A 15,532-nucleotide genomic window follows, 5' to 3' on the forward strand; every position below is an offset into this window, starting at 1 on the left:
AGAAAGATAAAAGAACCTGGGAAGAAAAACAAAAATGCAAGTAGTCCACATTGATTTCCCAGTGCTCTTTCTCTGGGTGTAGCTGGGTTCTGTCCATCATTGATCAGTTGGAACTGAATTGGATCTTCTCATTGTTGGAGATATCCACTTCCATCAGAATATATCCTCATATAGTATTGTTGTTGAAGTGTATAATGATCTCCTGGTTCTGCTCATTTCACTCAGCATCAGTTCATGTAAGTGTCTTCAAGCCTCTCTGTATTCATCCTGCTGGTTTTTTCTTACAGAACAATAATATGAGGAAAAGGTAATTGTAAAAGCATGGAACATTGCCTATTTGATTCACGAATAGGAGAATTTATGAACCAAGTGCTAAATAAGTATTGTGAGAGGAATAATTTTGATTCCATTAAACTCAAAACATTTTGTACAAATATAACCAATATGGTCAAAATTAGAAGGAAAGCAGAAAATTGGGAGGATTATATCTTTTTCAGATAGAACCCATATATCTCAAATATATAGAGAATTTCTATAAGAATGAGACATTTCCCTATTGATAAGTGATAGAATCAGAATTCAAAGTCATAGTCATAAAAAAAAGCTCAATCATTATTGAATAGACTTTGAGGTGCCTTCTCATTTGTCAGACTTAGCTAAAATGATAGAATAGGAAAATGACAAATATTGGAGAGGATGTTGGAGTGGAACATTAAAAAACACTGTTGGTAAAATTGAACTTTCCAACCATTCTGGAAAGCAATCTGGAATTATACCCAGAAACTTATAAAACTCTGTATACTCTTTGATCTATCAGTATCACTATTAAGTTTGTTTCCCAAGGAGGTTAGGGAAAAGGAAAAGAACTAATATGTTCTAAAATTTATAGCAGCTCTCTCTATGTGGAGAGGAACTTGAAATTGAGGAGATATGGTTGATAAGTTGTGGTATATTATGATAGAATTCTGTGCTGTAAAACATATTAAGGTTTATTTTAGGAAAGACTTTAATGAAATAATTGAGTCAATTGAGCAAAATTAAGAGAACATTGTATAGAACATTGTATACTGTTTGAGGAGTATGCTATTTTGAGCTGGGTGAATATTCAAATGAACTATAAAGGACCTTTGGAGAAGTGATATATGGAACAATGTTTTGTGTAGTTTCACATATTTATCATTCTACTTTCTATTTGTCTGTCTCATCTATCTCCATCTAATATTGGTCTAGTTCAGAATTTGGAGGGATGGATGGAAACTACTTGGAACTCAGATGTAACCAAAAAAAGATTATGGTGTTCACTTTTGGAGATGCCTACAGAGCATTCAAGGAATAGCACATGGTGCAAGTCTGAAGCTCAATAGCTAGGATTAGATATGTAGATAAAGGGAGTCTTGTGAGTGTTAAGATTGTAATTAAAACCCATGGGAGCTGATGAGGTCACTAAGAGAGAGAAGAGAGCCTCCCACAAAGTCTTTGTTAAAGGGAGGCGTGGTTTAGGAATGACCCAACACAGAAGACTAAAAAGTAATTAACAGGAAACCCCAGAGTCAAGAAAGTCCAGATGAAGATGAGAGGGAATGATTGTGGGGCATTCTTCAGGATCTTCAAGAGATGAGAGGAAATATTACTCCTAAACTTACCTTTCCTTGTAATATCAGTTTTTGTTAATGATCTCACCATCCTCCCACTCATTCAGGGTTATCATTAACTTGGTATCTCTTTTTAAAATTCTCTCATCCCTTTGTCTCCATTCTAAGTTAAAGAAACTTTTTGGTAAATTTTTAATGGGAAGAGTAGAGGATAACATCAGTCACATCATTAGACAATTTTGCATTCTTGTGTTTAGGGAGTATATTTTGTAGTGTGGATTACTTAATCTCTTGGGAGATTATCTACTTTGCCAAAACAAAATATGTGTGTTAAGAAAAACTAATTAAGACTTTCCTAGCAATCTATGCTATGATGAGATTAGTGAGTATAGTATAGAGCAGGGTCCTCAAACTTTTTAAATAGGTTGCCAGTTCACTGTCCCTCAGACTGTTGGAGGGCTGGACTATAGTAAAAACAAAAACTTTATGGGCCTTTAAATAAAGAAACTTCATAGCCCTGAGTGAGGGGGATAATCGTTCTCAGCTGCTGCATCTGGCCCGCAGGCCGTAGTTTGAAGACCCCTGGTATAGAGCCACAAAAATAATGAAATGAAAAACGAGACAACTGGTTCTAAAGCTCATGACAAGGTCTATCACTTATTACAGTTATCCCTTCCACACCACAGGGTTTCATTACAAGTGTGGCATCCCTACAATCTGGAACAAGTAAAATTTGTTGGCCTACCTTTATACTAGGGAAGAATTTTTTTTTCTTTTTTGGGATGTTTAGACTACTATACATATATTTAATATGCTTTGAGTTTCTAAACTTTTTCTGTGTTGTCTGCTGCCTTTCAAATATCATCTGTGGCTTTCACAAAACTTCATAATTCTCATTTGATTTCTTATGTTCCACAATTTTTTTCCAATAGGTTTCTTCCTACTCCTCAAGTAGTCAAGTACTTTTTTAATAGGAAAAAAAAGGAGGGGGCAGAGGGAGAGACAGAGAATAGCTTAAGTTGGTTGAAAAATAAGGGGAAAATATGCAAATATGCAAATGTATGTGTAACTTGTGGAACTTTCACCTCTGCAAAGGAGTGGGGGTTTTCTTCTAATCTCCTCTGAAATTGTTTCTTATTCTTTAACAATATTTTTGATTATCTTCATAGTCATTGCCTATATATTTTTAAAATATTTAATATTTAGTCAATTATTTTTAATTTAGCTTTTAGAATATTTTTTCAAAGATTGTTAACATAGGGGCAAATATGAAAATGCATTTTGTTACTCTGGATGGGAAAGAGTTCATGAACAGAAAAGGAATTGAGAGGATCAAGTATAAATATACTGTTTTGATTATGTAAAGTTAAAGAACTTTTGAAATAAGGGTGAGCTGTCTCATGATAAGGAAATTCCAGGCAGACACTCAGAAGTCTTTGAATCAGCCTCAAAGTGAAGCCATCCCCAGGCTTTAAGTAATTGTATGAAGACAGAAAGCTGAAAGGGGTGTCAGAAGGCATTTGATAAGAGTCTTTAACAGTGTGCTAGGGGAGTTGACAAAATGGGATAGTCCAAGCAAGCAGTTTGCTAAAGTTTGTGAACTTGGGGTTATGTCTATGTCCTATCACATAGACAACTTAAATTCATACTGTCCAAAATGGAATTCATTATCCTTTCCGTTAAACCCACTTCTCTTCATCCAAGCTTATAACTTCAGTGACCATCATTCCAACATTCTGACTAATGCTTAATCTCTTCTTGATTGCTGGCTACTTCCCTTGGCCTCCAAACAACACCCAAGTCTCCCTTCAAAAAGCCCTCATGTGTTCCACCCACCTTTTAACTGCAATGCTCTATCTCTTCTCTTTTTTGTGTGTCTAAATTAGATTGCTTATAAGTGCCTCCATTTCCTTTCCTCTCATATTCTTCTCTGTAGTCTGGCTTCTGAGCTCATCATTGAACCAAGAGTGCTCTCCAAAATTTCCAGTGATCTTCTAATTGCTAAATCTACTGACATTTTCTCAGTTTTCATCCTTTTTGACTTCTCTGCAACCTTTGACACTTGTTTACCTTCTTTTCCTTCATCATCCTTCTCCCTAGGTTTTTGCAACTCCTACCTATCTGATGGCTCTTTTTTCTCTGTATCCTTTGCTGACAACAATCTTTAGGGTTCTCTAAAGTTCCCTCCTGAGTCATCTTCTCCTATATGATTTCATTTGCTGAGCCCATCAATTCTTATGGTTTAAATGTGCTGATCTTAGATCTACTTATTCAACCCAAACTTTTCTCCTGATTTCTGGTCTTAGATCTCCAACTATCTGCTATATATCTTGAACTAGAATCAATTCCATAGACATCTTAAATTCAACATATCCAAAATGTAACCTATTTATCTTCTCTCTTCCTAAATTTCCTGTTTTGAATACTTCCAGACTCACAAACAAGGTGTCATCCATCCTCCACTCCTCAGGTTTTCTTATCTTCCTGTCCCCATGTTGAATGAATTGTCAAGTTCATTCATTTATTCTTTTTGTAGTATTTCTCAACATATGTCCTCTTCTAATACTGCAAACACCATACTACAGGCCCTCATCACCTCACACCTGAACTATTAAAATAGTTTACAGGTGAGTCTATCTGCCTTTTTCTCTCCATTCCAGTTTATCTTCCACTCAGCTGTCAAAGTGATCTTTCTGAAAACACAGGACTAATCTTGGAACTCTCCTATTCAATTAACTTTGATAGCTCCCCATTTATTGTCTTCAGGATCAAATATATCTTCTGTTTGACTTTTAAAGTTCTTTATACCTAGATCCCTTTCTAGTCTTCCAATATCTTACTCCAGTGTGGGTGTTTTCCACAATCCAGCGACACTGCTGTTGTTAGAACTTTATATTCATGCTCTACTTTGAGTTTCATTGCACAACTAATTAGAAGTGTTTTTTCTGTCTTCTGTACCTACAACTTGATTCTTCCTCAGCTCTACTTTTGACTTCCTATACTTCCTTTAAGTTTGAGCTAAAGTCCCACTTTCTGAAAGAAGTCTTTCTCAGTCCTCTTCAATCAGCGTCTAATCTTTGAAACTGCCTCCATTTTGTCCTGTCTGTAGTTTGTGTGAAGCTGTTTACATTTTGCTTTCCTCTTTCAACTGGAAAGTTCCTTGATGGCAGGGACTAATTTTTTTTTTTCCCCTTTCTTTGTATCCCCAGCCCTTACCCCAGTACCTGGTACTTAATACTAACTGACTATGAATCCATGGGCATTGATGAGATCCATATAGAATGTCCTGTAATGGTCAGTGAAAAGAATCAGTTAGTCCTTATAGGAAAACTATAATAAATCTTGTCATAAAAATTCAGGGAGGAATTCAAAATATCCAGAAGAAAATTATAATTTGCAAAAATATAATTATATTCTACTTTGAAATAAATTTTTGAGGATTGTTTTCTTGGAATTATTTATATTTTAAGTGTATACTTTATGCTAGGTACTATGCTAGTGGTGATTAACATGTCAAAATGAGATAATCCTTGACCTCACCCAATTAGGCCATGGATGCTTCTCTGCATATTACCCCTGAGACAAAGGTTGAAGGGCATATGATTGAGTGAAAGGACATTGACAAATAGCTAAAAATCAGGAAAAGGTGCTACCTGAGCTGAATTTTGAGGCAGATTTAGATGTTAAAAGAAGTAGAACAGAGGAAAGAGCAGTCTAAGCCTGGCTGGCTTTGCAAAGGCCTGAGAACCATAGATAAAAGCTAGTTTTTGGATTGACCAGTTTAGAACATGTGTTTCAGGAGGTCCTGGGGTAAAGGTCAGCAATACTCTTTGGGGAGAGAAGGCTTTGGAGATGTTGAATTTTAACCAGGCTTTGAAGGAAGACTATTGTATATCAAGTAGGTAAGCAAAATGGGGAATAGGCATTCCAGCAGTAGGGATTATCATCATCAAATTTCCTGTTGTCTGATAGCAAGCAGTCTGGTTGGGCTTAAGCATAGTATTCAAAAAGTTCCCACCTCTCAGAGCTTATGATAATATATGTAATGTGCTTTGCAAACCTTAAAATGCCATACAAATGCTAGCTAGCATTATTTTTAAAATATATTCAGTGATACAAAGGCCATTTATTTGAAAGTGTTTTAATCTAGTAATGATAGAGTCAGAACTGTGATACAAGTCTATTAGTCTGGTAGCAGTGTTGAAATATAGAGTAGAGCAGGATTAAACTAGTTAGGAGGTCTTCTGTTGTCATAGTCTAGACAGGTTTTAATAAGAACATGGACTAGAATAGTAGTGGAAATAATGGGCAAGTGTCAGGGTATAGAATTAAAAGTGACAGTATTTCACAAGCAATACTATTTGCAGAAGGATAAGAGTAGGAACTAGACTTGTCATTTCCTTAGTATAGAGAAGTCCTGGTTTTAAGAAACTCCTAAAGCCACTTATAAAGGTCACATAGCCAGTAAGAGACTGCCTAGAGGCTAAGACCAGCTCTTGATCTTTCCTAGGCTACTTCTCTAGTGACAAGAATAGGAAAATCAAAAAGATGAACAGGGCTCGTTCTTCACATGACAGCAATACTGGGGTTTGTAATATTACAGTGTTGTCAAGTGCCAAGTGCTTTCCTTGGGGTTGATAGCTTGCTCACCATGCCTTAAGTTAGAATAGAAAACAGAAGCTTATGTGAGGAACAAAGTACAAAAAGAAATAAGCTAAGAATGTGAATAAAAAGTAGCAATGGTATGATTGGCTGACTCAAAGTATATTGATGTCATTTTAAAAAATTTTAAACTTGACCTTTATTTTACAGACATTGCTGCAGTATGCTGGCAATAGGAATACATCAGAACACATGGCATGCCTTCTGGAAGTATATCGACTCTCAATACAGAGCTTTGCCAGTGCTCGGCCATATTTAACTACTGAATGTGAAGATGTTCTCCTTGTTTTGGGCAGATTAGTACTGTAAGTTTGCAAAAATAATTCGTACTTTTAAAAACTGTTTTTTGATTTTTTTGGTATGTGTATTATGTCAGTTCATCAATCTTTGTTCATTGCCTTCATTGCCTTCTGCTGCTGTATGATTAAATTTTTTATATCATTGATACATTCTTCCTATTTAAATATCATTGGCTGGCTTATTATAGCTTTGACCTAAATTTCCTCTGTAATAAAATTTTCAGTTCTTTAATTTATTGAAGATCATGACTCATCAGTGAAAAGTAAACAACATTTTAAACAAGAAAATTAATTTAGTTGGACAAAAATATTGATGGGAGCTCTGAAATGTTAAGAGAGGCAGTGTGCATCTGAAATCAGCCTTGGAGTTCAGGTTTTGCCTGATACTTATTGTGACTTTGGACAAATCATTTGACTTTTCTGGGCCTCAGTGTCTTTATGTGTAAAACAAAAAAGTTGGATTCCTAGATTATGTCCTTTTCTGCTCTAAATCTGAGATTTTAGAATTAAATGAAAAGGAAAATGTAAAAGACACTGCATTATATGTAGTTCAATAGTTGAAAAGAATCATAAATAGATACTTATTTTATTTTAATGAGTGGTTTCTTAAGTTGTTGTGTCCCTGTCCTCTCCCCTGCCCCCAAGTAGATACCTGGCAGACAACCTGGAGATGAGCTTCTGCTTTTTTAGATGACCTCAATTGACAATCTGTTTCGGGACCCATATTTGAAGCATTTCCAGTTGGATAGGTCCTGCCAGAGCTGGTGTTCAACTGGAATAGATTTGAATATAGCCCCTCATTGTAATATTTATTCTCTGTTTCTTGACATAAGATTAGCATTGTAATATTATGGAATGTAAAGCTAAAAATTCATCATAATGTTTGAAAAGATAAAGGATTTAGACTTAAGATCAAGTAAAATTTCAGTAAAAATAGATAATACATCCACAGTATTATTAATGTTTTTAATATAGTCATTAGTAAATATGAAAAAGATTGATAAAAATTGTGATCAAAGGATTTTATAATTTTATAATGAAAAGAATTCTTGTATTTATCAGCTTGTTGAATTATGTTTATTATTAATGATGCTTTTCATCACTCAATTGTTTAGTAAGTATTCCTGTATGCTATTTTAAACCTAAACTTTTGAAATAGGTAATCCTTCTGTTATGCAGATCAGGTAACATAGAAAGACTGCCATAAAGGAGTCTTCCATTGGGATATGCTTAAAAGATCAGAATGATTATCACATTACTATTTTCTTTAGATTTGTAGATTTATTTTTTGAGGCTGTTCATTTCCTCTTGAAATGAAATAACCTATGAGGTTAGTTGCCACCAGATGAATAGTAGTGCCTTGGTAATGATGAACTTTATGCATGATTTAAAAAAGAGGCCACTAAGTTATTAAAATGAACTTGCTTTCTGTCTCCAAATTCAATGTTCTTTCTTCTACCCTCTTCTACCTTTCTATAATCATGCTTGACTTTTTCTTTTAACCTGCCCTGTATCTTTTTCTTCAAGATATCTCCACAAGTTCAGGATAATTTGCCATCCAAGTTGCTAGCTACTTTTTATTATGTTGGAGCTTTTCACATTCGGTGCTCTCTTCATTTTGTACATTCTTTCATTTATTCAGTAAACATTTATCAAGAGTCAATGATATGACAGGCTCTATATTGGGTGTTGTGGGTACTGAGAGAAATGATTATTAATACCTAATGATTTGTGGAGATCCAGAGTTCCCCCATTTCTACAGTTCTCATTACAAAGTTCAGTCTCTTGAGTGACACTGCTTATAATGTTATTGAATTAACTCTCCTCTGTCTTAGTAAGATCCCACTCAGCCTTATAAGGAATTTAATGTTAGGGAAGCCTGTTGTATATTATATGTTGGTTAACCAATCAGAATTGCTTGCTACTCTCTGGAAGGTCCGCTTTCCAAGGATCTCCAATCTGTGAGCCCACCATGATTGTCTTTGGCATTCAAGAGTGCCACTGACCTCTTTGATCAGAATGCTAGGATATAATAAAATGACTAGCTAACCAGAAATTGTCTTTCAAACTTTTAAAATGTGACAACACAAAGAATATTGTCATATCAATTCTCATGAAGCAGTTTTGAAGGTGTTGTAGACATACTGATTATTGGGGAGAGTGCTTATTCCTCAGTTACAGTATGAGTGTTCTAATCAATTATTTTAGCTTTTACTACTTATTTATTTACCCAAAATTTTAAAAAGTAGATTTTATAATATATGGAGGAAGATGGGAGAAGATTGTCTCTTTTGCTCAGGGTGAAAGTGAAATGACTACTCATAGATCCAACCCACTGCTTTAACTAAACTCTGTTTCCAACCCTTCCAAATCCTGTCTTCAGTACAGTATCCCGGTGGAACTCTGCCCCCAGAGGATACCCAATCTTTAGTCCTACTACAGCTCAAAATTTATGAACTTGATCCACCAGCCATTCCTTTTATAATAGCAGGGATTACAGGTGTGTGCAACTGCACCTGGCTATGTATATATGTATGTTTTATATCACTTAAATAACTTTCATTTTTGATTAGTTCCCTTTTCTCTTTCCTTGGAATAGAACATTAAAAAGGAGAGGGAGGGGGGAAAGCACATTTATTTTTACTAGATGATGTGCCTAATCTGAGTTCCTTCTTTTGATAAACTGGTGATTTTGGCAGGGTTACCTAAAAGAAAAGTATCTTTACTTTCGACCCCTTGGCATATAAACAAATCTCCCTGGCTGGCACTTCTAGTTCTCCAGTGTTACAGGCTTTTGGTCCTGTGTTCCTTGTTTTCTAATCCCTTTATTCTTACTTATTAGCAAATAACACAAATCTCCAATTTTCTGATATTCCTGAGCAAAAGTCAGAAAGAAAGGAAAACTTTCATCTGTCTAAATTGGAGCTTTGTTTTATATATATACCCAGTATTTTCCCAACTAAATTATAAACATTAGTAAATTAATTAATATGTCAGTATGTCTACAGCTTTATTATTATTCTGCATTTCTGTGTTAGTCCCTAAACCTTTTGCCTTTCTCCTGTTCCCAGTTGTGTCTCCTTGATGTTTTCCAGCATCTCTTCTAGAAATAATGTACCTCTTCACAGGTGGATAAAACTAACACTGTCTTTTATAGTTTATCCTACAACGATGAAGATATATAGAGAGATTATTTCCACTATATCTTTGCACATAAAATCAAAAAAGGAAGAGGTTCTGAGAAAATAGTAGTTTAGGGAAATTGACCCTATGAACCTCATGTATGTATATATGTTGTCATTCCATAGCACCTGAACTTTGAAGGTTGGATATTTTTGATGTGCTTCTGGAAAAGTCACTTCTTTCTGCACAGTCTGTATTCTCACCTGTAAAATGAATAAATTATGCTATATGATCCCAAAAGACCCTTGATTTTTTCCAATTAGATCCATTTGACTTAACAAGTGTTTTTTGCAGTGTGTATGTTTTTGTTTTACAAATGCAAATACCTCTGGGAACGATTAAGGGACTAGAACATGTAGATTATAACACCCTTTGTGGCTTTTTTTTTTTTTTTTTTTAATACCCTTCTATCTTTTCCTTTCCCAAAGTACCTGGAATACAGACTCTCTAGTTCTGTTAAAACATTTAAGTGTTTATTATGTTCAGAGCAGCATGTTAATGGATAAAAACCAACCTGAGAGAAAGCCTGGGTTCTAAACTCCTTGGACAAGTACTGACTTTGGAATGCATAGCAAGTCACTTAGATCTTTGCTGTACTTGTTAGTTTTGTGAGCCTGGAAATTGAACAGTTTTCCAACTATATTAGGAGTATCTTTATTGTTAGTTCAATTCTTCAGAAGTGATTTCTTAACAGGTTTGTTACTCTATTAACAGCAATAACTGTTAGCATTATTTATCTTACCTACTGTGTGCCAGGCACTGTGCTAAGTACTTTATATATACCATCTCATTTGAGCCTCACAATAACACTGAGATAATATGTTCATATTATCCCCATTTTACAATTGAGGAAGTTAGGCAAACAGATTAAATGTCTTGCTAAGGATTACATAGCTATTAGTTGGACAAAACATTTTAAGGAAGAATTTATGCTTTAAAACAGATTAAAAAATAGTTTTATACAAAAGGTATAAATACAGCAAATATTAAGTTTCTTCTGCAAGCTAGGCTCTGAAGAGTGACATACAAGTATAAGAAAAATGCGCTCCTCATGGAACCTATTGTCTAATTTAATTTGTAATTATACTAATAAAATGTCAATTGCAATTTGAACTGCTTTTTACTCTTGCTGTCTTTCTTTATTATAGGAGTTGTTTTGAGCTTTTGCTTTCTGTGCCTGAAACTGAACTACCATGTGATGTATGGGTACCTTTTAATCAGTCCATACAGGTGAGTCTTTTTCAACTCAAAAAATACTTTATGATTCAGTATTAAAGGTAACTTGTGGTTTTCCCCTTACATACTCAGATCAGAGAGACCTCAAATTTAAAACTATGTGATTTGAATTTTTAAGGCTGGAATTTGATCCTTCCTTGGCATATATGTGAAAAAGGCAAATTTTTCTTAGCTCCACTGCCCTAAACCAGTAATGTATATAAAGTAAGACTGTTATATTTTAAATGTTTAATTAAGAAGTTGTAATATATGCTAATAGAGTAAACACCTCATTTATCCAGAGTTTTCTTTGGACCCCAGATCATGTTACATAAGTGAAAGAGGTAGCATAGGGTAGTCAAAAAAAATGCTGGATTTGCAGCTAAGTTCAAACCCCATATCTATTGCTCTTTTGATCTTATGCAGTTTAAAGTTTGTTTTTCGCTATTTCTCCCCTCCACCCCTTAATTTTTTTTCTATAAATATTTGCCTATCCCATGTAAAAATTTAACATTCTTTTTTTTAATGTTTTTAATAGTATTTTCCAAATACATACATAGATAGCTTTCAACATTGACCTTCTTTATAAAACTTTGTGCTCCAAAATTTTCTCCCTCTGCCCCCCTTCTCCAAGATAGTAAGCAATCCAATATAGGTTAATTGTCCAGTTTTCTCTAAACTTATTTTCATATTTGTCATGCTACACAAGAAAAATCAGATCAAAGGGGGAGGGGCATGAGAAAGAAAGGAAAAAAGCAAACAACAACAAAAACAAAACATGAAAGTTCTGTGCTTTTGATCCATATTTAGTCTCCATGGTTTTCTCTCTGGATGCAAATTTCATTTTCACAAGTCTATTTGAATTTTTAGGTACTTTAAGGTTTAGCAAAGCAATATATTTATATATATATCTGTCTCTGTTCACAACAACTTTTCAAGATAGATGCCATAGGTGGAAATTGAGGTTGTAAGAGATAAAGTGACTTGCAAAAGATCATACAGCTAGTGAAGGCCTGAGGTGGTATTTGACTTTGAGCTCAGCATTCTGACTTACTTTGCCCTCTGATCTGCACTGCTGCTGAGAATGTAAATGCTGTTCCTTATCACGTTAACTTTCTGTTGGATATCTCCATTTAACATATCTAAAATAGAATTTCTCATTCTTTCTCCTAAACCCACTTTTCCTCCAAACCTCTCTTTTTGTTGAGGATCATGCCCAAGCCTGTCATCTTGAAGTCATTCTTCATCTTTGCTGTTTCCTTCATTCTCTCTGTCTAGTTTCTTCTCAACTCCTACTAGTTCTACCCCCCCATTTCCTTGCTGTTTATCACTCTTCTTGTTGAGAAGGTCCTCCATTTTAGTTTGGACACTCCAAATTCCCATGGAGCATTCTGGGTTTTGGCTTGTACAGTCTCTTTGGTATGTTCCTTCAATCCACACCCATCAATCACACCACATAATCATCCTTATATGTCATCTTCAGCTTTCTAGCTTTCCCTCCATTTCTCTTCTGTAGGCTCATATCTGATGTCTGGGTGAAAGACCCACCCTGACTTGCTGTTTCCAGGGCATCATCATGCCACTAACAAAATACTTAAATGTTCTTGTCCAGTATTATATATGATATATAATATGATATGATGTGAATTTTATTTTTTTGCTAAGGCAATTGGGGTTAAGTGACTTGTCCAGGGTCACACAGCTAGAAAAGTATTAAGTATCTGAGACCAGATTTGAACTCAAGTCTTCTTGACTTCAGGACTGGTGCTCTATCCACTGCGCAACCTAGCTGCCCCCTTTATAAAAAAAGTTCCTTGACAACCACAACTGTTGGGCTTGTTTTGCCTGGCACAGAGTGCTTAGTAAATGCTTTTCTACTTTATTCATTTACCAATTGCTGTGCAGGTGTTTAGCACTGTGCAAAGTAGAGTAAGAGATAATTACTTCACAGAATACCCTCAAAGGATTTCAAGGTAGGAAGGGTCATCTGGGACAATTTATTTCAATCTATACATGCATAACAATATCTCTAAAAATGACAGCTCTGACTTCAAATTTTCAGAAACTTTTTACATATGTTATTTGATCCTAACAGCAACCCTATAAGGTAAGTGCTACTATCATTTTGTTTGTTGTTGTTTTTACAATTTTTTCATTTAAATTTTAAAATTCGAAGGCAGCATAGTGGATAGAGCACCATTCCCAATGTCGGGGGGGAGGAAGGGGATTTTGAATTTACTAAACACTAGAATATTCTATGAATTTTATTCTAAACTTGTGTATATAATGTTTCACTGATACATTTTATTAATAAAATTAATAATTGAGATAAAATTAATCCACTTATTAATTATTAATCTTAAATGTTGTACTTAGTGTCACATAATTTTGATAATTATACTTTTATAGTATAGTTTGAGATCTGGCAGTATAAAAGCACTTTCTCTTCTATAATTTTCCCCATTTCTCTTGAAATTCTTTTTTAAAAATAATAGTATTTTCTTTTGAAACTACATGCAAAGATAGTTTTCAACATTCACCCTTGCAAAACCTTGTATTCCAAATTTTTCTATCTCCCTTGCTCCCCATCCCTCTCCTCTAGACAGCAAGCAATACAGTATAGATTAAATATGTGTAATTCTTCTAAACATATTTTCACATTTATCATGATGCCACAAGAAAAATCATATCAAGAAGGGGGGGAAATGAAAAAAAAAAAAGGCAAGCAAATAATAACAAAAAAAGTGAAAATAAAATGTTGTGATGCACATTCAGTTCCCATAGTCTTCTCTCTGGATGCAGATGACTTTCTCCATCACAAGTCTATTGGAATTGGCCTGAATCATCTCATTGAAAAGAGCCTCGTCTATCAGCGTTGATCATGCAATTTTTGCTGCTGTGTACAATGTTCCCTTGGTTCTACTCACTTCACTTAGCAACAGTTCAGGCCTCTCTGAAATCATCCTGCTGATTGTTCTTATAGAAAAACAACATTCCGTTACATTCATATAGCATAACTTATTCAGCCATTCCCTAATGGGCATTCACTCAGTTTCCAGTTCTTTATCGCTACCAAAAAAGGGCTGCTACAAACATTTCTGCACATGTGAGTTCTCTTCCCTTTTTTATGATCTCTTTGGGATGCTTACCCAGTAGAAACACTACTGAATCAAATGGTATGCACAATTTGATAGCCATTTGGGCATAATTACAAATTGCTCTTCAGAATGGTTGGGTAGATTCACAAGTCCACCAACAATGTGTATGGCTTGCCTTTTTAAAAAAGCAATGCTACATATTATTTTCAATTTTGTATTGCTTATTATTGCTTTTTACTGAACTTTTATTTTCTTTTTTGAAATGCTTTGGTGGATTTTTGATACCCCCTCCCACTCTCCCAAGTGTGTACATGTGTGCAGGCGTACACATGTGCACACACATATAGAAAAAGAAAAAACTAACAGGAGAATGAGCAAAAAAAAAAAAAATCAATGCAGTAACCATTCATTAATGCAAGTCTCTTATGTATCTCATATCTGTCAACCTTCAAGAGGTATATAACATGTTTGCTTCATCTTAGATCATCTGGAGAATCTATGTTTCTTCATAGGTCAGAACTTTGTATCAATAGTTGATGATTATTTAGGTCAGAATTAAACCTTTCATGGTTGTTTTTCTTTACAATGTTGTTTTCCTTGCAAAAATGGTTCTCTTGGTTCTGTTCACTTTCACTTTGCATGAGTATATATTATACAGAATTTTCTGAAATTTTGATTTCTTAAAGAGCAATTAATATCTATTGTATGCATATGTGATTATTTGTTACACTATTTTTTAGTTGTCTTTAGACAATTTCAAGCACTCCCATCGTTTCTTTTGCTTCTCTTTTTCCTCCCTCTAAAATTCCCCCTTTCAGAATAAGGAAGTTTACTTTGCTTAAAGCTTTTCTGTCTCTGGTATTGTTTGTTTTAGCTCCTTACTCCAACCCTCACTTCCATCCTTTCTTGCTTTCCCCTTGAGTTTGGTGGGGAATGACTTGACAAAGTATCGTGTATATGAATGTGTTGGAAGACCATTGTATTGTAAGAAAGTAAGAAAGGGGTGGTTTCAGAGAAATAAAACTTGTCCATAAATGCCCAGGTAACTAATTCCTGTACTAAATGGAGATTTTAACTGGCAGCCATTCAACTTGGATTATCCAGGATATATTCTACATTTTTAATATTTTGACCTACACAGAGATCAGAAAATGTACTGGATTTAGAGTTGGTCACTCTTATTTTATGAAAGACGATGTTTTATAGAGTATAGCCAGTTCTGAAATTTCCTAGCTATAGGCTCAAGCATACACTTGAGATTGTAAGCCTCAATTTCCTTCTCTGTTAAATAGATCAAATATTCTTGAAAGTTTTTTGCAAACTTTATCATGCTATGTAATTGGGAACTATTGTATTTCCTTTAAAGTATAACATTTCTCATAATTCTAGTCATTGTTGAGTGAGCCTTATGTGTTAAATCCTATGATTTCAAATAATTTTTCTTTGAAATAATGTTATAAATCATGTCCATCACTTAGTAATA

The 15,532-nt window shown here is 34.6% G+C and overlaps 1 protein-coding gene across 1 annotated transcript in view; it reads left to right on the top strand.

The window, feature by feature from the left end:
* RLF (RLF zinc finger) overlaps positions 1-15,532 on the top strand; it is a 98,685-nt gene that overhangs the window by 36,904 nt on the left and 46,249 nt on the right. The window contains exons 2-3 of the mRNA XM_051987772.1: positions 6,405-6,559; positions 10,885-10,966. Of these exons, the coding sequence (XP_051843732.1) occupies positions 6,405-6,559; positions 10,885-10,966 (237 nt within the window). The remainder of the gene's footprint in view (positions 1-6,404; positions 6,560-10,884; positions 10,967-15,532) is intronic.

This window comes from Antechinus flavipes, chromosome 3, assembly GCF_016432865.1.
Source record: "Antechinus flavipes isolate AdamAnt ecotype Samford, QLD, Australia chromosome 3, AdamAnt_v2, whole genome shotgun sequence".
Lineage (NCBI taxonomy): Eukaryota > Metazoa > Chordata > Mammalia > Dasyuromorphia > Dasyuridae > Antechinus > Antechinus flavipes.